General features: G+C 38.9%; 2 protein-coding genes across 5 annotated transcripts in view; both read left to right on the top strand.

Annotated features, from left to right (window-relative positions):
* LOC100538333 (gastrula zinc finger protein XlCGF7.1-like) overlaps positions 1 to 4,393 on the top strand; it is a 22,731-nt gene extending 18,338 nt beyond the window's left edge. The window contains exon 2 of one of the 2 annotated variants that reach the window (XM_073935382.1): positions 1,338 to 4,393. In XM_073935382.1, coding sequence (XP_073791483.1) covers positions 1,343 to 2,089 — 747 coding nt within the window. In that variant the 5' untranslated portion in view covers positions 1,338 to 1,342 and the 3' untranslated portion in view covers positions 2,090 to 4,393. 2 annotated transcript variants of the gene reach the window in all.
* Positions 4,394 to 14,160: 9,767 nt separating this feature from the next.
* On the top strand, positions 14,161 to 25,580 carry zgc:113443. 3 transcript variants are annotated; one of them, NM_001077773.1, is given in 3 exon segments: positions 14,161 to 14,362; positions 17,342 to 17,447; positions 23,640 to 25,576. In NM_001077773.1, coding segments are annotated over 2 exon segments (1,311 nt in total). In that variant the 5' UTR covers positions 14,161 to 14,362; positions 17,342 to 17,392; the 3' UTR covers positions 24,896 to 25,576.
* The last annotated feature ends 201 nt before the right edge of the window (positions 25,581 to 25,781 follow it).

Raw genomic sequence — 25,781 nt, 5'->3', positions numbered from 1 at the left:
AAGGAAACAGCATAGGAATTTGCCACGGCTGTGGTGCAGATTAAAAGTTTAAAAAAGTATATGTATATGGACAGATGGGTAACTAGATAGAATAGACAGGAGTATGTTGATCTGTGCCCCGCTGCAGAGTGCAGACAGACGCAAAAGCCTGCTCTCCCGCGGCGCAGACCGGCGCGTAAGAAACAGGCGGGACTCTGCTATTTTGACGAATACACACCAACGTTACACAGAGCCCAACATGGAAGTTTGTGATTGGGTCAGCCCAATGTCAATAAAGAAAAGAACCAATGGGCTGCAGATTATGTCACACGGCTGCTTTGTCCGGAAAAGAAACATCTCACATTCAGAGCGTGACAGCTCGCAGCACCGTCAATCACTCAGGCAGAAAAACATGACAGTTTGCTGAGTGTTTTATGGGCCGATCAGATCATAAGCAGATGATCAGCCCGGCCCAAAAAGTACGTCGAAACAGCGGGAAACTGCCGGGTCTGCCCCTGGCCACAACAGGAAAAAAAAAAAAATGAGCTAATTGCGTTAATTTTTTTTAACGTGTTAATTATTTCAAATTAATCGCATGCGTTAACGCGTTAATTTTGACAGCGCTAATATATATATATATATATATATATATATATGTATATGTGTATATATATATATATATATATATATATATATATATATATATATATATATATATATATGTGTATGTGTGTGTATATGTATGTATATATATATATATATATATATATATATATATATATATATATATATATATATAATGTATGTATGCGTGTGTGTGTGTCTCGTCTTCCTTGTTTTTTGTCCTTGGCTGATCACATGCCTGAGTAATGGATCGTAAACAATTAGGGGCTCACGTTTTCAAAATAAAAGTCCCACATAAGTTGAATGTAAGGTTAAAAATTACTAAGGGAGGAAAATTACCACTGTTGTCTGAACAGAAAATGTTGGCTTGTTAAACGCAGCCTGAGTTGGGAATATTAATGATCTCAGAGCCTTTTTTATGATCTCAGCTGCATATGACTCGTGCTCTCTTGATGACGTCAGGTACTCGTCAGCTCTGGATGAACAACCTAAAGTAGGCATACATGCAAATGTGGATGGCTTGGCCTGTGAGTCTCATCACAGTTTGCTTTGGCTTCTAATTGGCTTCTAATTTACATGATAATGAGGAAACAGCAGTGTTTACGGCTCACAATATGGTCTTTTCCATACACTGAGCTTTTATTATTTTACTATGCCTTGGTATACCCAGATTTTCATTATAGGAGAACTTTAATATAATTCTTTTAAAATGCAGTATTTTTATTTTATTTCAGGCCTGATGGAGGAGACACACAGTCCTGTCAAAGAGGAAGAAGAAACTGACTCACTGAAGAGAAAAGACAAAAACTGTTTCACCTGCACTCAGTGTGGAAAGAGTCTATTATACAAAAAGAGTCTCCGGCATCACATGATGATCCACACTGGAGAGAAACCATGCACATGCTCTCAGTGTGGGACCAGTTTCAGACACCCCTCATCCCTAATTAATCACATGCTGATCCACACTGGAGAGAAAACACACAAATGTGATCAGTGCGGCAAAACATTTTTGAGGGCTTCAGAGCTGAAGAGCCACCTTCATAATCATACAAAGGAGAAGCCTTATCCATGCACTGTGTGTGGAAAGAGTTTCAAAGATCAAGCTCGTTTAAATAGACATCAGAAGATCCACACCGGTGTGAGAGAGTACATGTGCTTCAAGTGTGAGAAGACCTTTTATAGGGTTGAACATTTGAAAGTACATGAGAGGATTCACACTGCAGAGAAACCTTACATTTGTTCAATGTGCAGTAAGGGATTCAGTCAGCTAGAACAGATGAAAATGCATGAGAGGATTCACACCGGAGAGAAACCCTACAAGTGTTCACACTGCAACAAGAGATTCAGTAATTCAAGAAATCTGAAAACACATGAGAGGACTCACACTGGAGAGAAACCTTACAAGTGTTCACACTGTGACAAGAGATTCAGTTATCCAGTAATCTTGAAAAAACACGAGAGGATTCACACCAGAGAGAAACCTTAAAAGCAGGGTGTAATTCTTGCCAGGCAAAGCTCAATCCAGTACTTCTGAAATTTGGTCCTACGCCTCATTATGGTGGATGAATATCTAAATACAGTATGTTGCGTGCTTTCTTTGTAAGAAGACTTTTGTAAGAAGGCGCGCCATTTCACAGAAAGACTTGATTCAAACACTCGACTGAAGCTATTAAGTAACTTTTGAATTAAAATATCAGTATGTGCAGTGGTCTACAGTAACTAATTACAAATACTCAAGTTACTGTAATTGAGTAGTTCTTCCCAGATATTTATTAAGTCATTTACTAAGTATACATTTTCATATACTATACATTTTCACATACTAAGTATATATTTCATAACACTGCACTTTTACTTTCCCTTGAGTACATGTTTAGTGCAGTATCGGTACTTTAAGGGTGCTTTCACACCTGTGAATCGATTCAGTTGTTCTGAAACAGAGATTAAAATTGTTACATTGTTGCTCTTTGCTCTTGGAGCGGTTCGCTTTCACACTGCAAAGTTTCTAATCGGACCAAAATAGCTAAAACAAGTCACGTGCGAGTAAACTCTCCTCACATTAGTCAGAGTGTCAGGGTTTATTTTGCAGCGTCCAGCTAAGCTGTCAGGAGAGGTGGTGGTTTGGTGGTGATTGACAGGGTGAGCGCGCGCGACGTGTCTGAGGAGAGACGGATGAGAAGGGGTGGAGGGAGAAGGGAGAGAGGGGTGAGAAGGGTGCGCGACGATGCCTATTTGAGGACCGGAGGGAGACGCGAGATTACCGGGAGATCATCACTCGTTTGCGGGCATCCGGAGACTCGCGAAACTTCCCGTCCTACTCATAATTCTCTCTTCATATAGCCGTAAGCCTATTACATATCTATAAAACACTGTGATATAACCGCGCTCGGATCGGATCGCTTTCTCACTGCAATCGATCCGCTCCAGGGTTCGTTTCAATCGAGCCGAGACCACCTCACTCAAGCGATCTCGGAGCGATTACTTTGGCGCGGAAACAGAGTGCGATTACCCTGTTCACATATGCCAATCGAACCGCGCTAACTGGGCAAACGAGATACGTTCCGAAACAAAAGTGTAGGTGTGAAAGCACCCTAAGTTTACTGAAGATGCAGCCAGCTTCAACACTCGCAATGAGTTCCTAGGCCGCTCTGCCTTACAGTACAACAATGCAGTAATTGTACTTTTTACACAAGTCCAGAAAAGGTGGGATCCAGGTAAACAGTTCTCATTGGATACAGCAACAATAGACGATTCTAAATGTGTGCGTCAATAAAGTTTGGATGGCCTAATTGTGTGCGTCACGGAAGAATTGTATCTAACTCCAGATATGGATGGCGACATGGTTCCTGGGAGTTAGGTCGACCCTAAGTTATTAAGAGCTGATCTCTGACCTGTGAAAAGCTAAACTAGGGACTAGAGCTGGGCGATAATTCGATATCGATAATTGTCACGATATAACATTTTACGATAAAACAATAATGACAGTTCGATAATTGCTCGATAATATTTACGCACTATGCGTAACGTTGCGCAAGCATTTTGCAGCCTGCCCTTCCGACTGCTGCACGCCGTACAAGTTTACAGTGTTAGTTGCACTGAAAGGAGTAAAAAAGAAATAAGGTAAAAAAGGTCAGAGTCACAGACATTGTTGACAAGAAACGTCACTAGACCTCAGTCATGAGCTACTTAGTTTTTTGCTATCCGACACAAAACAGAGTAACGTGCACCGCAAACTGCGCAGATGTCTCCTGTCAACGCAATCTCACGGCAATTCGTAACTTCTTGATTTAGTGGTTAATTCGTATGAATTCGTACGATCTAAATCGTCCAATTTAGTATGATTTGCTCATCACCCAATGACGGTTGGGGTTAGGGGTGGGGTTGTGTGCCACGCCTCCTTTTTAAAATCGTACAATTTAATTAGCCACTAAACTGACAAAACGTAAAATACTTGCGTTTCCTCGTGAGATCAGGCTGCTCGTGTCATCAAAAGCAGGCACCACCACAAACCTGTTTCACCATTTAAAACAAGACCACTCTTATGAGGATGCTAAGAAAGTACAGACCTAAACAAGTGTTAGTAAACCAGCGCAGACACCCAGCAGAGTCTCATGTCATCATTTTCGAAAGCCGTGCCTCACGAGAAAAAAACCCCGAAAAGAGAGACGAAAGATATGACAGAGGACACATTCCCAAGCACATCTCAATGAACACTTAATGCTTGCTGTAAACTACAGGCTGCATCATTTAGGGGAATTTGTTAAGACAATAAAGGATCTTTTGATGTCAAGCTTGTTTCCTTTTAATATTAAAATATTTGATTTGAAATCTGTATACCACTATTGTTCCTCATCGACGGTAAAATAACCAGACTTTATATAGCCTATTTAAAGGACATAATCACAGAGGAGAAATCAGATGCTCAAGACATAGGGCCATATTTTGACGGTCCATGCGCAAAACGCAGGGCGCAAACGCTTTCAGGGCGTGTCAGAACGCGTTTTTGCTAATTTAAGGACGGGAAATCTGCCTTGCGCTTCGGCGCATGGTCTAAAAGGGTTGAGTTTATTTTCTTAATGAGTTATAGGTGTTTTGAGAATAAATCTATTAGAGTTTCATCTGCCATTCCCTTTAAGAGTCAGCTGCGTCGCGCCAAGAGCGCATTCACTATTTACAGGACGCAAAGTAGATCTAAGTGGAAAAAATGAGCATTTCACAAGCAAACAGTAAACAGTGTTTTAACAGAAAACAGAGCATCTACTGCGTGAGAATGAGAGATAATGGATCACTTTCGCTCTTGGATAGGGAAACCTTTACACACAGACATCAATTAGTCTATAAATAAATACTTTTGTTTCTTAAGCGCAAATATTCGTTTCAAAACTATTTCTAAATTCAGTTCTAATTTCCAGCAAACAAATAGATGAACAATAATAACAAAATGTGCTCAAAAACCTGAGTTATATCCTAAAACACATGCTGTGCCCCATATGGTCTAAAACCTGACAGGTGGGCAAATCTAAGCTTGTTTTTAATAAAACAAATATAAATATGGATATAATAAATAATACTGTTAATAATAATAACATTATACAAAAGCAAATTGTTATGAATGAACTGAAAAAGCCTCCTAGATGAAGAAGACATAAAAGCAGTGATTTTTCATATTTATGTAGGCTGGAAAATAATATATTTTGTAATATTTTAATCCTTTATATTTATATCCTATATCTATTCTTATTATATCCTATATATATCCTTAATATTTACATTTTTTCATATGTAAAGATATTTGCCTATTGCTCTCTTGTGCGTATTAAGCAGTGTGTAAGCGAGGCGCAACTCTGTGCTGGAGTTTAGACCGGGTTTGTTTTGGTTTAATGAAAAATCTATTTTAGTTTCTCAAAATAGCAACGCGCCAGCGGTCCGCCTCAGAACGCCTTCCTTTTTAGAACAGAACGCCTATGGGCGCACATATGAGCTAATGCATTTGCTATTTAAACAGCGTAGCGCAACACCTCAAAACCACTCTTGCACCAAGCTGAAACTACCAAAAGACTATTGCGCCACACTGCGCCGGGTGCATGATAGGGTCCATAATCTTTAAAATAATGACATAATAAAAATGCAGCAAATTTATAACAGACGTTTACAACAACAGTGGATCATTAATTAAATCCTTTTTTTCCACGGAGCGAAGCATCCTCCACCCGCAGTTGTTTAAGGCGGGCACAAACTAAATAAATATAAACACACTTCCTTGAAAATTTATCTTTTTGTTACGAATTTCGTTTTGTAAAATGTGTAGCTTAATTTTGAAGTATATTTTGTTGGTCAGTTATCTACAGCATAAACAAGAGGAACGAATAACATCCGAGGTGAAGCGCTTTAACAGAAACCCGCTATATGCTTTAGCGCCAAAACAGTCCATCAAACTATTTTCACGGTTTCATTTTAATTCATTAACTAAGCGCGTCTGGGCAGCATGAACTGGACAGTCTTTTCGCAGCACTGATAGATTTCTTGGGTTACCTCTGAAGAAAAAACTTGGATGGAGCTCAGGAGCTCGCTGTGTAAATGGAGAGGCTCCCCGGCTGACTCCCCGCATGTTTTCGTTGTGATGCGCGATTTGTAATTTGAGAGTCTGCATACGCCTATTCGTGCTAGTCTGTCAGACAAATTTGGTTGAAACACCCGCGGATATATCGGAGATAGGCGCATAACAAAGGGTTTATGCGTCCCACAATATGGGATGTGACAGAATAAGGTAAACTGCACACACTTGATTATGTAATGTGTGGATGCGTCTCACAGCGCAAAGCATAACTAAACCTTTACATGTTCATGCTTAATCAGTCATCGAAAAGGTCTATCAGTTAAAGGGTTATAGACAATCAATAGATCAAGTAATCATTAGCATCCCTAAATAAAATACATTAAAGTATATTTCACCCTAAATTCACCATACACCATTAAAAGGAGAGTTCATCCAAAACTAAAAATTCTGTAACTTTTTACAATAAGTTTCATTCATTCATTTACTATCATGAACTAATCATGAACAACACATGTATAGCATTTATTAATCATAATTAAACATTTACTAATGCATTTTTAACATCCAAGTCCATGCTTGTTAACATTAGTTAATGCACCCTGAGTTAACATGAACTAACTATGACCTACTGTATTTTCATTAACTAACGTTAACTATTCAATTCAATTCAGCTTTATTTGTATAGCGCTTTCACAATGTAGATTGTGTCAAAGCAGCTTCACATAAATGGTCATAGTAACTGGAACAGTGTGGTTCAGGTTTTAGTGTTTAAGTTCAGTTCAGTTTAGCTCAGTTCAGTGTGATTTAATCATTACTGAGAGTTCAAACACTGAAGAGCCAATTCATCGATGCGTAGCTCTACCAATCCTGAACCATGCAAGCCAGTGGCGACAGCGGAGAGGGGAAAAAAACTTCACCTGGTCCCGGATATGGAAACCTTGGGATCATCTCGTTGCTGGTCTTGGATCCAATCAGTGACTCCGCATAATCTGAGGACCTCGGGATGAGTATCCCCAGGTGAAAATAGAGATTAAAGAGAATAATTAGCGTAGCTGCTGTTCATAGTGTATATAAGCTAGATGCAGAAGCCAGTGTGGAACCCGCTAGGTGATGCATTGAGTGTATTATTACTAAACAGATAGGTCTTTAATCTAGTTTTGAACTGGGAGAGTGTGTCTGAGCCTCGGACGTTATCAGGAAGGCTATTCCAGAGTGTAGGAGCCATGAAAGAGAAGGCTCGACCTCCTTTACTTGATTTTGCTATTCTAGGTACTACCAGAAGCCCTAAGTTTTGAGATCTTAAAGAGCGAGTTGGTTTGTAGCGAGACAGAAGGTTGGTTAGATAAACAGGAGCTAGATTATTTAGAGCTTTATAGGTGAGAAGTAATATTTTAAATTCAATACGAAACTTAACAGGCAGCCAGTGTAAGGAGGATAAAATTGGGGTTATATGATCATATTTTCTAGACCTGGTCAGAACTCTGGCAGCTGCATTTTGTACTAATTGAAGTTTGTTAATAGAGATGCTGGGCAGCCAGCAAATAGAGCATTACAGTAATCCAGCCTCGAAGTCATAAAAGCATGGACTAGCTTTTCTGCATCTGAGATGGATAGCATATTTCGTAATTTAGTGATATTTCTCAGATGAAACTAGCATGAACAAATACAGTAGTAAATGTATTGTTCGTTGTTTGTTCATGTTAGTAAATGCATTAACATTAACTAATGAACCTTATTGTAAAGTGTGGCTGAAAAATCTGTGACCATTAACTCGCGTTGTTCCAAACCGGGTTTATTTATTTTTTTCTGATGTTGAACAATAATATCCAATAACTTGTAGGTGTAAGGCTGGTGTCAGGAATGATTATTTACAACATCTGTGTTTTAATAAGAACAGCTACCTGATAAGCATCAAAGAGCTCACATCTGTCACTCCCAGTGTGAGAGCGTGTCCCCCGGACACGTATCTCCTGTTATATCCTCTCCCTTTTGTCCCCACATTGAAGGTTCCAGCGTGTCTGATGAAGAAGGTCTCACCCCTTTAGATATTGAAATATTTGCCCTCTGTCACGACTGTCAGTGACCACCTGAGGGTGCTGTAGTTCAGTGGACACTGAGTAAAACTACAGCGCTCAAAAAGACTACATTTACATACATTCTTTCGTGCGCACACCCGGTCTGTCATCTACACTGATTTCAACCACAGCTGTCTCCAATCTCCGTTGATTACCTGGACTATATATTCAACCATTCCACCACCATTCCTATCTTGTCTTCAGTTTCTAGTAAGTCTTGAATATCGAGTTTGTTGTTACCTTAGTCTTGATCCTGTTTCTGTCATAGTTTCTTGTTTTGCTGTTTATTTGTTATTTTTGAACACCGGACATCTTGTTTTTCTGTTTGATGCACGATTGTAAATAAACCTGAACTTGGATCCACACCTTTTTGTTCCTGTATTGATCATGCTAATGTGACACCCTCGGTCCGGTAATAAAATTATAATCAGGCTTCTCTATCAAAACCTCCCCACACCAAGAACAAAGAAACACACAAATGGTACTACCACAGAAACTTTAACCAAGACTTCTTCCCTTGAAAACAAAAGGACGTGCCCGGTAGAGCGATGGCCAAATGTGAATATCAAAGAAACACCCTGCGGTGCAAAAACGGGTACTTAAGGGAAGGTGGCAGAGAAGTCGGGGAATCTGTGTCCAGATCTCCCGCACAACTGCTGTGTGTAGTCTTTTTCGTCTTCAGGTAAACTTCTAAACCTTCATTTATGTACTTTGAGTTGGCTAAACGTTTGTTTCACTAATGTAATTTTGACTGACTGATGTTACGTAATGAATTGATTGATTAATGTTTTGATTGTTTGAATTGATCTTTGTAATTATCTTCTGTTTTACCTGATAAATAAATTATGTTTTGAATTATTTAAACAGAGTTCGTGTTATTATCTCTAGTAGATTGTCTTGTAGATCGCCACTGTTTGGTGACCAAGACTGACATGCTTGTGCTTAAAGGGCCATGAAGCCCCCTTGTTTCAGCAGGGTGTTTTCACACCTCTACTTTGGAAAAAGTCAGAAAAGTGGCCGTGTCCAGCTGTTTAGGGGGGAGTGTCGGAGGAAGAAAAGTGGGATGGTGTGGGAGTGTTTATTTGGGCACGCGCGAGTTTCAGAGTCAAAATACACACACACACACACACAGAAGAAAGTGTTGGTGTTTAACCTACATGGACATCTGTAGTCGAATTATTTGCCAAATTATTAAATGGTGGACTTTAACTGCAGTTTAGCTCTTTCATTCAGGGAATTAATTCATGCCCCTCGTAACAAACGAGATATTTGATTCGAGGAACTGCTCTAAGCGTGTATTTTTCATGCAATGTTTGATACCGCACGGCGAATGAGAGAAAAAACCCTCCGCATTTCCCGGAAACTTAGATGCACTCGGCAGGTAGCGTCAGAAAGCCGTGTGTATTTCCGGTCACTAAATGCGGCGAAAATCCTACACGAGGTTAAAGTTTGCTTGTGGTGCTAACATGTTTACACTCGGTGCAATAGTTAACTTAGTTCGATACGAACAAACTGAATAAACAAAGAGCGCTGGTCGCTCACTTACCAAATCTGTAGAGACAGGACAATCACCAGCAACTAGAGCCGCATCAAGACTACAAGCGAATCCGGATCTCAGCGTTTGCAGATGAGAACAGCTCTCAGGTAAACAATGTTCCTCCTTAGACACACGTAAGTTATTGTTGTCGAGCGTCGCGTACACTGTTAATCCACACGTGAGTCTGAGCTCTCACAGAGAGAAAATGAAAACGAAACTTAACTGCAGCAAACTATAAAAGCAACACTTCACGCTTGTTTTGCCGACACAACGTGGCGTCTCTGTCGTCTAAACACTGTGACAGTAATGAATATTAATGAAGTTGCACAATAGAGCGCGCTGATTGGTTTGAACCAAGCCTTACTCATGCATTAATGCATCACACTGTAAGACCTAATAAGACACACTCTGGCACAGACGTTCAGTCTGCTCGCTGGAATACACGCTATTATGTCATGACCGTGACGCAGCTTCAAAAATTCGTTTCAAACCGGAAGTACGAATTTGCTTGAAATAACGCAAAAACAACCAATTTACACTTTTTAGTGAAATATAGGTGTCCTAATAGTGTTTTTAGCAGTGTGGGACACATATACGACTGTCAACAGCTCAAACACATGTGTTTTGGTGTTTCGTGACCCTTTAAGAAATTGTATACTCGGCCGGTACAAGATTCAGGATGTTATAGGAATCCGAATGAACGAGAATAACATAAAATGATGAAGCGAAGAGAATATTCAATCATAATCTGAAATGATGTGAAAGGAAACAAATTAACCTTCTCAATGTTTTATTATTGGAGTCAGATAAATCGAAAGATATACTTGTATCAAAATTATATATGTATTTAACTCAATACTGTTTGTGCTTAAAAGAAGACAGTGACGCGCAAGAATCCTTCTGCCGTCTGATTGGCTGCCGTCGTTGGACCAAACAGGTGGACCCTACAAAGGTAATGGCTGCGTCCGAAACCGCCTACTACTCAGTAGGTACTGCATTTGAATTTAAACATACTACTCGGCCGTTAGAAAAGTACGTTCTATACAGTATGAATGGAATTCGGACGTACTACATCCGCCATTTTGTCATGGTCACGTGACCTACCTGCGTCAGTTGCGTCGCCTCACTTCCATTCATGAATTCTCTCACGGGGCATTATGGGATAGCGCAGCGTGCATGGGATGCGCACTTCAGAATCTCGCCGGAAGTAGTAAGTCATCCGGGTACTTCTCGCCTACTGATTTTTGAATTCTATGTATTCGGATATACTACTCGGCTCGCATACTGATTTTAGCGTACTATATAGTATGGAAGTATGTGGTTTCGGACGCAGCCGAAAACTTGAACAAGTAAATTCTGGATTAAGACTGTTCTTTTGTTTATTATTTTATTATTTATATTGTCAGACAGCTAAAACATTTTACTAAATGTGTTAAATCAGCTGCACAAATCCATTGGCATGCTGAAAATCTTATATATTTGATAGATATAAAGATTTTACATTTATCGTGATAAATATCGATATCGACTGATATGAAAAAAACTATCGTGATCATTTTTTTTTGCCATATCGCCCAGCTCTGCTAGGGACACAAGAGGTAAGAGACGCAAGAGACCATCTGTGTTAGAAACTCAAGGATGTTTCTTGTGTGTTTAGCTGTGTTTCCATCAACAGTCTGCTACAATATCCTTACTACACACAGTGTCTATCTACATACAAAAGGAAATACTTTAATAAGAATTACAATCAAAACAGAACAATCAAACAGCTTAATTGTTGTAGACAATATCAGGACATCTAAGACAGGTGCTTTTCTTCTCCTCTGCATCGTTACTCCGTTCAGATGGAGAGAGGGAGAGATCTCCTTGACCTATGACCTGGTTTGTGCGTGTCTCTTGAAAACAAAGTTAAAATAGACAGGCAAATAGAGGAGCAAGGACACTGAACATTCTTACATTAAGCAGTGTTAACTTATTTACTAGTTAAATCAATTCAAAGTTATATAATCATTCAAATAATTGTATTTAATAAAAATAATGAGAAACAAGATGATGAGAAAAGGATAAGCGTTGATTCATGCTGAGATGGATTGGAAGGTATAAATCTGAACCGTTCAGGATGAATGATGTAGAAGCAGTGTCCATGTGTGTTTCCTTGTCAGTTAGTGACGCTATATTTCATTGCACACCAATTAACCTATCAGGCTTTTTGGCTAAATAAGAGAAATCACAGTTTAATTAGTTATTATCAGATCATTTTTAAATGTCACCTCTCCTGCTGAGCATGAGCTAAGCTGTTGAATTGGCTTAGCCAACCTAGCTTCAATTTTGATTCAATTATTTTCTAATCGGTTGCCTATCATGTGATGAATATACCCCTGTAATGTATACTGCAGTCTTTTTTTGTCTGGCTTTCTCGTATATTTCACCTGTTTGCCAAAAATTACTTATTATATCCCTGGCAATGTCTGACACCAGCGTGCACACACACAAAAGCCGTGCCAGGCACGAAAGCTTGACAGGCGTAGCAACAGTAACTAAGGAGGAAGGGGCTTAGCGAAGGGTCAGTTGGGTTTATATTTGTCCATGTTCAGCGTACATGGTGCTGTGTGTGTGTGGGAGAGCGGCACGTCAGAGCGGAGATCATTAATATTAACGACATGTTCATATATTAATGAATATTAATGAACCTTCTGATTCTAGGGGTATTTCATGAAGAAAAAAATGAGTTTATGAATCTGTTTCTGGAGATTTTCTTTAACTTACCATAGCCTAAACTTACTATGTAGATATCAGAGAACATCTTATTAAATGAATGCAGTATATGGCACCTCTAAAGCTGTTTAATCACCTATATATGACAGACGACAGTATCTCAATCAAAGATTGATGCTCGCTTTCAACTAGGCACAATTTAAGGGAATTTTATGTTACCACATTGTTGGAATATGATGTCAAGCTTTTAAACCTGTAATAGGCTACTAATATTGATAGATGGAAAACCTGGAGTGGAGCCGATATTAAATATATGGAGTGTGGAGCAGTAGAAACTCTTGCCGCTCCTCTCACATACTCTGATACTAATGTGGAAAATTGTTCTAGTTCTTAATTTCTTTCTTAGTTCAGGAAACAAAAGAAGTCTGAACAGCAACTATAGATTACTATAGTCCAAAATATGGTTAAAAACACTTTAGTATTTATGATGTTTTTTTTCATAGATCTATACATTAGATGTGGCCTAGCCTATTGTTGTCTATTAGACGGAATGCGTCAATAGTGCCGCCATCTTGCTACAGGGTAGCGCTCCTTTGAAATGAATGCGGGACCAAGATACAGTGGAGGACTGTGGCCATCCAAATCCAGAGATATACACATATACACATATATCTATGATCGGGAGTTGTCCTGGATGTTAGTATGCAATTTTTTTTTTCTAATTACGAAAATTATAATTTTACATCACTTTTCTACATTGATGGATCAGTGACCGCACTGGCATTCCTGACAAAAAGCTTGTGCTTGTGTGTACAGAAATGTACTATTCACCCTCCCTGTTAAATTTAATATAATCATGTCCTGAAACACACCTCCTCTCCTGCTTTCACTTCTCGTACTGACGGAGGGAGCGATTCGTTTGTGAATGAATCTCCCGAACGACTCTTTCACTAACGTTAGCCGACTATAATACAAGTTTCTGGCACCGCAGCATCTCGTTGTCATATTTCTTTCGCATTTATTGCTGATTTTATTCAACAAAACTAGCATAAGCCGAGTGTTTACTGCGAGTTGGAGCTGCTCTGCCGTATGGTGAATGCAGAAAGTGACTGTTATCATCAATAACGTTACCTGATTAGCACAAAAGTTCAGAACATACAAAAACAGAAAAAAAACATAATATCACCTATGAAATCTTCTGCCTTTGTGCTTTGTTTTCTTTGTTTGCTCGTTACTACACCCGTAGACAGCGCTAAAGTCCCGCATCTTCACGTTATAACACTGTCTTTCTTGACTAGTGCGGTTGAATGACATTTGTCCTGGATGCACTGTACCAATGTGGCGGCGCTATTGACGCATGCTCAGGGTCCCAATGCCATATCTAGTGTATATTTCTATGATGTTTTTTCATGTGTGGTGTCTGCTGTAAATTAAACTTGTTTTGTTTGTCCTATGATGAGTTGAACTAAAATAAGTTGTATTTAAAGTTTTTTTGGTGGTTGGTTATTTATTTATTTATTGTCTGCTTAACTTTAATTTTGAAACGATTTGTTTGACTGAAGCTGAGTTCTTACTGGAGCCCGGTGACCGCTGTAAGTCGCTGTTGCTGTGATTGTCCTCTAGATGGCAGTAGTACACAGCACACTGATAGCGGAGGCGCTGGAGGAAAAGCTCAGAACAAGCAACATTAAACTCGTGTTGAAGATGAGAAGAAACAAAGAGGCTACACTTCAGCTTTTATCAACTCTAGAGAGATTATTTAGCGAACACGACACAACTCCTGCCTTTCTTCATTATATCCTGGCTCTTGACTGTCAATTCCTCTGTGAAAGCGATCAGGAATAGCGGACTTTTACCGTGTTCATATGTAAACAGGTAACGTTGTGTTTCTCTCCTTATTTATTAGTTCAGATTCCTACTTTCTCAATATTCAAGTGTTTTTCTCTCGGCTGTGTTCCTCTTCAGTGTCGGTTTTCAGCTTTGTTTTTGCTTGGTTTTGGCCACTAACCTCTTTATTAAAGCTCTCGATGTAAAAGCTTCTCGCGGTAAAAGCACAGGTTATGATTCCTGTTTACTTTCACACATTCTTATACTTCAGGATTTGTCTGATCTTTATTAGCGGCAAATGAAATGCTGTGTTCACTCATTTCACCCTCATGGACAAATACTGTAGTCATTTATAGGAAATAGTGTAGTATAAATCAGGGGCGTTGCTAGGGTCGAAAGAGATAAGGGGCTTAGCCCCAAAGAATAAAAAAAAAATCTAATTAACCCCAATAAAATACCCTCACTTTCATAAAGTGATCTACAGTAATCTCAATAATAGGATTTCAAATGGTTTAATAATAAATAAAGGGTTTTTGAGTTGACACTCTTTTAACAATACATTTTGAAGCTTTGTGACTTGTAACACCAAACTTGAGCAGAAAATCCTTATAAGCCTTACAAAAGTAGTAAAACATTTCAGGAAATCTCTAATATGGATGAAGGCATCCAGCTATTGCTGTAATTAAATGAAAATAAGATCTGAATAAACATAAAAAGGCTTTAACTGATAATTTACTCGACTGCGACAATAAATGTTTTATACAGTTGAAGTCAGAATTATTATTGCCCTTTGAATTTTTTTCTTCTCTTTTTAAGTATTTCCCTATTATGTTTAACAAAGCACGGTAATTTTCAGAGTTTGATAATATTTTTCTTCTGGAGAAAGTCTTATTTAGTTTATTTTAGCTAGAATAAAAGCTATTTTTTAAAAACCATTTTAAGGTCAATATTATTAGCCCGTTTAAGCTATATTTTTTCCCAATAGTCTACAGAACAAACCATCATTATACTATCACTTGCCTAATTACCCTAACCTGCCTTTTAAGCTTTTAAATGTCACTTTAAGCTGTATAGAAGTGTCTTGAAAAATACCTAGTTAAATATTATTTACTGTCATCATGACAAAGATAAAATAAATCAGTTATTACTATTAGTTATTTGTTATTAGAGTTATTAAAACTATTATGTTTAGAAATGTGTTGAAAAAAAATCTGCTCTTCGTTAAACAGAAAATGGGGGGGAAATAAACAGGGGGGCTAAATATTCAGGTGGGCTAATAACTCTGACTTCAACCATATGTTTTCTTCCAGGCATTTTAGGTATTTTCATAAGAAATTCAATTTATAATTCAATGCTAACTGGCATGTTACAGTAGAATATAGCAATAAAATAATATGCTAGATGCATGAACTCACAGTGATTTAACTATTACAGAAACAGATGTGACTGGCTATATATCTAGATGAAGATGTCTAGATATCTTTATCATATCTAGAAACTAGTACAGTTTACGTTTTTCTGACTAATTTGCATGTGTTTACATTGATATGATGCACATTTTATTGACTACAGTTATTTTGTTTCACCAAAACTACACACATTTTATACTGTGAAAATGAATGAAGTGGCGAAAATTTTTTAAAACATGTGACAACAGAGCCACTTCCACCTGCCGGTAGGAACAGGTACTGCTGAACAGCTGACTTTAATTACCCGACACAAACACTGCTTTAAGTGGAATGGGGTAAAGTCTAGATTGGATATGCGGCCGGCCGGAAGTGCGATATGCACATTAATAAAGCAGCATTTTTTTATGACACTGTATAACAATAATTAATATTTTTACTGTACTGTGAGGGTTGGGTTTAGGGTTGGGGTGGGGGTAGGTGTTAAAAATACATTTTATTAGGTAATTTAATAGATAGCATAACTAATACTCGGTACAACTACAGTTTTTACATTACTGTGACGGTTGGGTTTAGGGTTGGGGTGGGGGTTGACGTTAATAAAATACAACAAATGAAAAATTTAATAAATAATAGAAATAATTTGCGTTAACTTCCGGCCGCAAACGTATCCGCTCTAGCAACAACCGTGGGATGGGCGTGATGTATGTGGTAATTTTCAGTACTTAGATAACAAAATAAATGTTATACAACCTATTTTTATTTAAGTGCAACATATTCCAAAACATCAGGGGCTTTTAACAATACATCAGGGGCTTAAGCCCCTCCCAACCACCCCCAACCCCCCCCTACATTTTCAAGAACTATATTACAACACACCACAGTTTACTGCAGTAAAAGTAAACTGAAGTGATATTAAGTAAAAAGTGATATTATAATTTTTTGTCAAGGTAAAAGTTGGTTAATACATTTACTAAAATGAACAATTGGTAATGCATTCATTACGGTATTCATCCATCTTTGTAATGTTATTTAACTTAAAGTTAGTTTATGTTAAATCTCTGTTCATTAATTAATGTTAACAAGCACAACTTTGTATTTTATTATTGCATTAATAAATAATTTACAGAATTATTCATACTTAATGTTAGGGCTGTGCAATTAATCGAAAATTCGATTTCGATTTTGGCTTGTAACGATTATGAAAAACCATTAATGGAGATAAACGATTATTCCATCACGTACCGCCCCCTTTCCAGTTGTACACGTGTGAAAATTCTTTGCCTCTGCAAAGCTCAGTTCCAAGTGAAAGTGACTAAAAGCATGTGCTGTAATGTAACTTTTGCAGCACGGGATGCGCATCGTTCATATTTTTAAAAGCGCAAAAGTGCACTTGCTGTTGTGTGTGTGTGTGCGCCGTGCTTAGCCTCGGACAGGTAGCGTGTGTGTTTGCGTGCACGCCGCGCTTAGCCTCGGACAGCAGAGCACACACACATCTAACGCCATCTTAATTCGAGCACTTTAATGGTCAAATACATGCACATTTGTGTCAGAGCGAAACAGTTATTATTGTAAATTATATACTGAATATTTAATGCAAGTGTTTCTGTTATAAACACAGGAATATTCCCATCAGGCTCAAGTCAAGAGTTTACTGAAGGACAGCGAGAACATGAGTGATCAAGAACCCTGCAGAATTAAAGATGAAGATACTGAACAACAAATAGGTTGGTGTTTATTCCTGATTCTTCATTAATAAGCCTGGAGAACAATAATGATGAGAAGCTTTGAACAGTTGATCTGATTTATTAAACGAGCACAGGAGGAAACAAGTGATTTTATATAAAGAGAGAGAAAAGCTAGTAGACTTTCTATTGACAAGGTAACAAATAGAGACTGTTGCTCAGTTGTCTTTTATTCTGTTGGTAATAAGGGTGTCACGATCCTCCAAATCCTCGATTCAATTACATTTTCGATTCTAAAGTCACGGTTCAATTCGATTTTCGATTATGAATAATTAATTAATAAATAACGAATTAATCATTTGTAGCCTACCCTTTAAACTACCTGACCTGCATGGTCTTTGTTTTACCCATAAACAAATCATACAGTAAATGAATAAAGGCAAGTTACACACATAATTACCACCTGTCAATCACTTTTTCTGCGGGACTTGTGAATAGGCAGTGATCTGTGTCGTCATAATGGCGTCGGTAAAAAAGCTGCACAACCAACAGGATCCAGCCAACAGTATCTGAGGTGTTCGCTAAAATTACTAAGTACAAGTGAGTGAAAGATAGAAGCAGTCTACTGACCGACTGACTGCCTGGATCTGCTGTCTCGAGCGCATGACTGTGTGTACGTCTGTGTCCGTGTGTGTGTCTGTGTGTGAATGAGTGTGTGTGGTCAGGTGATGTGCATTTTCAGCGGTAGTGAGGAAGGAGGGCTGCTTAGAAATGCTACACGCCACTGTGGATGTCAAGTTGTTGTCATTCTAAAATGGCATTTAAAAACAAAGACAGTGTAAACAGGGCCTGAGTGTGTATTTTTCGTGAGCGGATTTGCAACGGGCGCGGGGCGGAGGATCGCGATGCGGCCATCGTCTATCAGCCCAACCCTAATACGGACATAGCAGAGCTTGCAAACTGTGTTTTTTTGTCGACAACACGAACGTTGTCAACATAACTCACTGGAAATCCAAAATGCTTCCACACCGGCGACTTCATTGAAAGAGGAGAGGGTTTGAGCTCTGTCGACGGGTCTCCTGCAGTTTAACAAGCACTTCAACAAGCCTGTTTTTTTCCCGCCTGGCAAGCCAAGCTGACGTGACATGGGGACGTGGCAGCATCGACGATTCTATTTTTTGATTCGATAATCGAAATTGAGCATAAATTTCGATCGATTTTGATTTTGACACCCTTACTGGAAACGTCACCAGTGGCGGAGATCGCGTTTGCGTTTTTTTATCCTGGACAAATGACCTCATGAAAAAATACTTTGGTAATTTACAGTAAACATTTTAGCGTTTTTGAACATGTTTATTCAGTATTGGGTTATGTTTATAGTTGTTGTGATACCAGAGCAACTATAAAATGTAAATCGGCTATTTTTATAATATGGTTCAAAAACTCTAGTATTCCTATAAGTTACTGTAGTATTCTTTAATGTGGGAGTGGATGCAATTAAATATCACTGTTTTTACAAAAACATGGTCACAATCACAGAAGGTGAACAGCTCATTACTTAAAAGGGTGTATTTAAAATATAAATCTGTATAATAAACAGTGTAAACGTTAAACGAAGGACAAAATAAACTACATACAGCAAGAAAGCTTCCAAGTAATCTCATTTGGCAGCATTATAAATGAAGTAGCTGTAGCAAGATGCTTTTGAGTGAAAAGTCATGACAAATGTTTGTTTGACATAAAGGAATTCATAAGGGGTTAATTATATTGACATGATTATTAGGTCTATATAAACTGCTTTTACTCCAGCCAGATTAAAATAAATAGCCCACAACTTTCTCCAGAATAAACACTATTAGACTGTAGGAAATACTGTGAAAATGTTCTTGATCTTTTAAACATGACTTTTGACTTCACATACATGCATATATATTCAATTCAATTCAGCTTTATTTGTATAGCGCTTTTACAATGTAGATTGTGTCAAAGCAGCTTCACATAAATGGTCATAGTAACTGGAACAGTGTGGTTCAGTAACTGGAACAGTGTGGTTCAGTTTTTAGTGTTTAAGTTCAGTTCAGTTTAGCTCAGTTCAGTGTGATTTAATCATTACTGAGAGTTCAAACACTGAAGAGCAAATTCATCGATGCGTAGCTCTACCAATCCTGAACCATGCGAGGCAGTGGCGACAGGGGAAAGGGAAAAAAAACTTCACCTGATGGGAGTGAAGAAAAAAACCTTGAGAGAACCAGACTCAGTTGGGCGCGACCATTTTAATTTCTCAGCTGGCCAAAAGTCTTGTGCAGAGCTTCATTCTTCGTGGTTTAGGCTGGAAGATGGCCTCAGCGAAGACTCGTCTGTCCCTGGAGCGTCGCTGGAATCAGACTCATGTTCTCCACTCCCCACGACCATCAGCGCAGCAGCAGCTCAGGATATGGCCTGGTCCCGGATATGGAATCCTTGGGATCATCACGTCGCTGATCTTGGATCCAATCAGTGACTCAGCATAATCTGAGGACCTCGGGATGAGTATCCCCAGGTGAAAATAGAGAATAAAGAGAATAATTAGCGTAGCTGCTGTTCATAGTGTATATAAACTGCCTGTGTGGAACCCGCTAGGTGATGCATTGAGTGTATGCTTTACACTCAATGCAAATATGTGTGTGTTTGTGTGCGTGTGTTTTCTGTAGCGTACAGTCCATAGATAAAACTACTTATTGATTTTAAGAAATGGTCTGGGTTTGATCTAAAGAGGACAGATACGATCACTCGGTGCCAGGAAGTCTGCTCTAAGCTTTTTTGAGTGACAATTTAATTACTCCGGGACACTTAACAGACTTTCCTGGGTCCCTTCTACTAGAACTTCAAAGACATTCCTGTTCCCTTTCGTCCACACACACACACATGTAGCGTACAGTCCACAGATAAAATTACTTATTGATTTTATCACAGTCTGGCTTTAGTCGACAGGAGGGTTTTTACGACTCCTGGCTCCAAAAAGTCTGGGTACCCCCCCCGACAGACTTTATCTCTTAAGACATTCCTGCCCAAATACACACACACACACACACACACACACACACAAGGCTGTCCCGACAGAAAGAAAATGAACTCATCAAATCCTGAACCAGCACAAGACTAAAGTTATGTTTTGTACACTTGGTATCTCATTTCTGACTTTTCTTACCTGTGTAACCTCTCTTATAACCTGTATGCATGTTCCCTTTAGGCCTTTGTAAAGCATAAATATTGTAAGGATATGAAAAATTATGTTGATGTACTTTTTAACCCCCCATGTTTGGTACCGATGGGTTTCTGCTGACATTTTACAACACATGATGGATAGAGCAAGACCATAACTCGCATTGCTTTATTCTTTACAGCCCGGCATTAAATGCCTGTCCGCATGCTTTAGGTGGACACTCAAATTTGCATACGAACAGCCCAGAGACAAAGGAAGGTTCGCGCGCAAACTTTCCCCTGAAATCATTGGTCAGAATGCTGTACGGGTTGTCACGTGACCCGCAGGTATAAGCAGACTTCCCCCCCCAAACATCTGTGCAGAAAGAAAAGGTCCTAACAAAGAACCCATCAAACGTGGTCCCTTTAAGGGCCACGTGGCTTTCTAAGCCGCATAAGTAAACTCAGTTTAAAGTTTGCGATCGTGTTCGTCTGAACTGCATTACAAACTCCACGCATCAAGGAGGACATCAAAAGGAGTTTTCATCATGACGGAAGAGAGACTCGCATAAGAGGGACCTCCAAACATGGAAGTCCAGGTGATTTTAGTTATGCGATTAAGCTGTGCCCCTTTTATCAAAAAAGGTGTTTTTGTTTGGATAATCTTGGTGGTTCTTAATGGTGCGTGTGGAACTGAAAGTTTTGTCACTCTTTTATCTGAAGCCTCTATTTCCTAGCTTTACTATTTCTCTTTGTTGTTATACGTTCTATAGACCCGATGTCTCCACGTGGTTTCCCTTTTTGTTCTGTGTTTAATGTATGTTTGTTCGTTATCCGTCTGACTAGTCAATAAATCCTTTTATAATCAAATGAATTGTTTTGTTTGCCTCACGAGAAAATGTCACTGAAATACAGATTCCCCTGCCTAGCTATTATAAATTGTTTAAAACTTTTGAATGATTAATCTACTTCACAAGAAGTAGCAATTAAATTCCCTTTTTCTAAATGAGTAGATTACCGTGTCCGCTCGGAAGAGCGGCGAGTTCTGGTTATATTTATTTGGTCAAATTAGCAATAAGTTAATCCAGAATATTAATGATTTATAATAATTCTAGAGGTGTGAACCTATACTCAGGGCTCGAAATTAACTTTTTTACTTGGTAGCACCAGTGCTCCCAACTTCAAATATTTAGGGGCACCAAAATAAATTTAGGAGCACTAGAAAAAAATTTAGGAGCACCCACCAAAAATGAATGAGCACCGCTGCAAATTGCTTTTAAGGGATTTATTGTATTTTAAAACAACATCAATAGGACTGACAAAAACCAGAAACAACTATCTAACTAATGCTGCGAAGACATTGATATTTGTGTGCAATAATTCCAAAATGAATGTCTAATAATTAGGCCATAGAATATTAGTGATGATGGAAATGACAATAATATTAACAATGAATTACATTTCTCATTATGATACTGCCTTGAATGTGCATGAATGTAGGTTATCTGCTATAAAAAGCCTGTTACTTTATGAAAAATAATTGTATAGTTTGCATCAAACAAAAATGAAGCATTGCAGTAAGAAATATTTATTTTGTACTGCTGTTTTTATATGCATGTCAATTTAATAAATAATATTTCTGCTACAAAACAAACAAAAGATTATAATAAATCATTCAATTCAATGATGAAAGCTGCAAAGCAGTCATCAGTAACTAAATAAAAAAATAATATACACCTCAAACAAGAATAGACAAAAGAAAGTAAGTAAAGTCTCACTTCTATCACTCTTTAAAAGTTTTGGTTTCAGTTTGTGTCAATTTAAATGTTCAGTCTGAGCTGATCTTCATTTTTCTGTGTTAGTGGAAAAGCTGGCGAGTCAGCCGACCCAGTTTATGAACAGGCAGCGCAGGATTCTTGCGCTAACCATCGGCGCAATACCGGTCTTTGTTATGAGCCGCAGTTTCAGTGTAAACTTAGTAAAGGCGAGCTTCTTTGGCGATGATATATACAGTATTAGATTTGACTTTTAGCGGACATTTGCGCTGAACACGCAGTGAATGCGACGCATGGAGATTCGGGCGCCTTCTCCAAGAAGCGCGTACTCGATTGATCTCAGCTGGTGGATCATTATTCACCACGTGACGTGTCATGATCGCTCTCATCTGCGCCTCGACTTTAGGTGGGGTTTGCAAACCTGTGTGCTTTAAGTTTTTACTCTTCAGCCGTTTGCATTTCCCGTGGTCATAAAAGTTCCTTCCCTGTCATCTGACAGCGGAATACCTTGCGTGATTGACAGCTAATATGAACCAATATAGCGGCAGGGAAGAGCGATTCAGCACGTTTTTACAAAAAATCAAAACAGGTCGCACTACAACCATTATCTGCAGTCGCACTAATGCGCCAAAATATATTATGAGGTCGCATAGATTAATTTTCGGGCGCATATGCGACCAAAATGGTCGCAATTTCGAGCCCTATATATATATATATATATATGTATGTGTGTGTCTGTGTGTCTCGTCTTCCTTGTTTTTTGTCCTTGGCTGATCACATGCCTGAGTAATGGATCGTAAACAATTAGGGGCTCACGTTTTCAAAATAAAAGTCCCACATAAGTTGAATGTAAGGTCAAAAATTACTAAGGGAGGAAAATTACCACTGTTGTCTGAACAGAAAATGTTGGCTTGTTAAACGCAGCCTGAGGTGAGAATATTAATGATCTCAGAGCCTTTTTTATGATCTCAGCTGCATATAAGTCGCGCTCTCTTGATGACGTCAGGTACTCGTCAGCTCTGGATGAACAACCTAAAGTAGGCATACATGCAAATGTGGATGGCTTGGCCTGTGAGTCTCATCACAGTTTGCTTTGGCTTCTAATTGGATTCTAATTTACATGATAATGAGGAAACAGCAGTGTTTACGGCTCACAATATGGTCTTTTCCATACACTGAGCTTTTATTATTTTACTATGCCTTGGTATACCCAGATTTTCATTATAGGGGAACTTTAAATTTAATTCATTTAAAATGCAGTATTTTTATTTTATTTCAGGCCTGATGGAGGAGACACACCGTCATGTCAAAGAGGGAGAAGAAACTGACTCACTGAAGAGAAAAGACAAAAACTGTTTCACCTGCACTCAGTGTGGAAAGAGTCTATTATACAAAAAGAGTCTCCGGCATCACATGATGATCCACACTGGAGAGAAACCATGCACATGCACCCAGTGCGGGAAGAGTCTGGCAAACAAAAAGAGTCTCCGGTATCACATGATGATTCACACTGGAGAGAAACCGTTTACATGCTCTGAGTGCGGGACCAGTTTCAGACAGCCCTCAGCCGTTATTAGTCACATGATGATCCACACTGGAGAGAAAACACACAAATGTGATCAGTGCGGCAAAACATTTTTGAGAGCTTCACAGCTAAAGAAACACCTTAGAGTTCATATAAAGGAGAGGCCTTATCCATGCACTGTGTGTGGAAAGAGTTTCAGAGATCAATATGGTTTAAGAAATCATCAGAAGATCCACACCGGTGTGAGGGAGTACATGTGCTTCGAGTGTGAGAAGACCTTTCATACGGCTGTAAAATTGAAAATACATGAGAGGGTTCACACTGGAGAGAAACCTTACATTTGTTCAGTGTGCAGTAAGGGATTCAGTCAATTTGAAACGATGAAAATGCATGAGAGGATTCACACAGGAGAGAAACCTTACAAGTGTTCACTCTGCGACATGAGATGCAGTAAATCAGGAGATCTGAGAAAACATGAGAGGACTCACACTGGAGAGAAACCTTACAAGTGTTCACACTGCGAAAAGAGATGCAGGGATTTAGGACATCTGAAAATACATGAGAGGACTCACACTGGAGAGAAACCTTACACGTGTTCACTCTGCAACAAGAGGTTCGGTTATTCAGGAAGCCTAAAAAAACACGAGAGGATTCACACTGGAGAAAGACCTTACAAGTGTTCACACTGTGAAAAGAGATTCAATAGTTCAGGACATCTAAAATCCCATGAGAGGACTCACACTGGAGAGAAACCTTACAAGTGTTCACACTGCGACAAGAGATTTAGTGCATTAGAAAGCCTGAAAAAACATGTGAGGATTCACACTGGAGAGAAACCTTACACGTGTTCACACTGCGACAAGAGATTTAGTACATTAGACAGCCTGAAAACACATGAGAGGACTCACACTGGAGAGACACCTTACACGTGTTCACACTGCGACAAGCAATTCAGACACTTAGGACAGCTGAAAAAACATGAGAGGATTCACACTGGAGAGAAACCTTAAAAGCAGGGTGTAATTCTTGCCAGGCAAAGCTCAATCCAGTACTTCTGAATTTGGTACTACGCCTCATTATGGTGGATGAATATCTAAATACAGTATGTTGCGTGCTTTCTTTGTAAGAAGAATTTTGTGTAAGAAGGCGCGCCATTTCACAGAATGCAACCTGCAGTCTCTACTTTTATTCCTGTCAATTTGGATTAGAAAAATCCATCCTGCGATTCCTGTCCAATCAAATCGCACATAGAAGGTAAATCGCTTCATGTTGAACCACCTCAAGACATGGACACTTTATAAATGCAGCAAACTGTTTGGAAGCATTAAAAGGGTCCAAGAAGATGTGCAAATTCTTTACAGGCATTGACCCAGAGACTGTTTAGATGCATGTCACTGATGAGAAGATGACGGATGTTTGCTGTATGATGACCAAAAGGGCCTTAAACAGCCAGCAAGCACAAGACGTCAAGCATGACGTCAGATTGACGTTGTACCCCAACGTCAAGAGGACATTACATTTTGTTTGGAAATGAAAAACGTCCAACCTCAATGTCCAACCTAAAATCAACCAAATATCAACGTTTAATATTTTTATGGCTTGATGTTGTGTGGATGTTACTACTATGACGTCTATCAGACGTTGGATTTTGGTTGCCATACCTGATGAATAAATGTCAGTATTTGATATCAATATGACGTTGGTTTAAGATGTTGTCTCTATTGGATTTTGGTCACTTTCCAACAACCCAAAATCAACCAAATACCAACGTAATTTGACGTTACTGGACATCAGAATAACATTGTCCTTAGATGTTGGCTAGACATAAAATTTTGGTTACCTGACCTCATGACCTAAATCTAACCTAGTATTAGCGTCTTATGACGTTGTGTGCCT

This window comes from Danio rerio, chromosome 3, assembly GCF_049306965.1.
Source record: "Danio rerio strain Tuebingen ecotype United States chromosome 3, GRCz12tu, whole genome shotgun sequence".
Lineage (NCBI taxonomy): Eukaryota > Metazoa > Chordata > Actinopteri > Cypriniformes > Danionidae > Danio > Danio rerio.
The sequence above is the reverse complement of the archived record's forward strand: the minus strand, read 5'-3'. Positions and strand labels throughout refer to the sequence as shown.

Excerpts from the sequence above, each read along its gene's own strand:
- zgc:113443 (XM_073943602.1), top strand. The coding sequence starts at position 17,393 with ATGAGTGATCAAGAACCCTGCAGAATTAAAGATGAAGATACTGAACAA. Across the intron at positions 17,448-23,639 it reads AGATACTGAACAACAAATAG|GCCTGATGGAGGAGACACAC; the intron begins GTTGGTGTTTAT and ends ATTTTATTTCAG.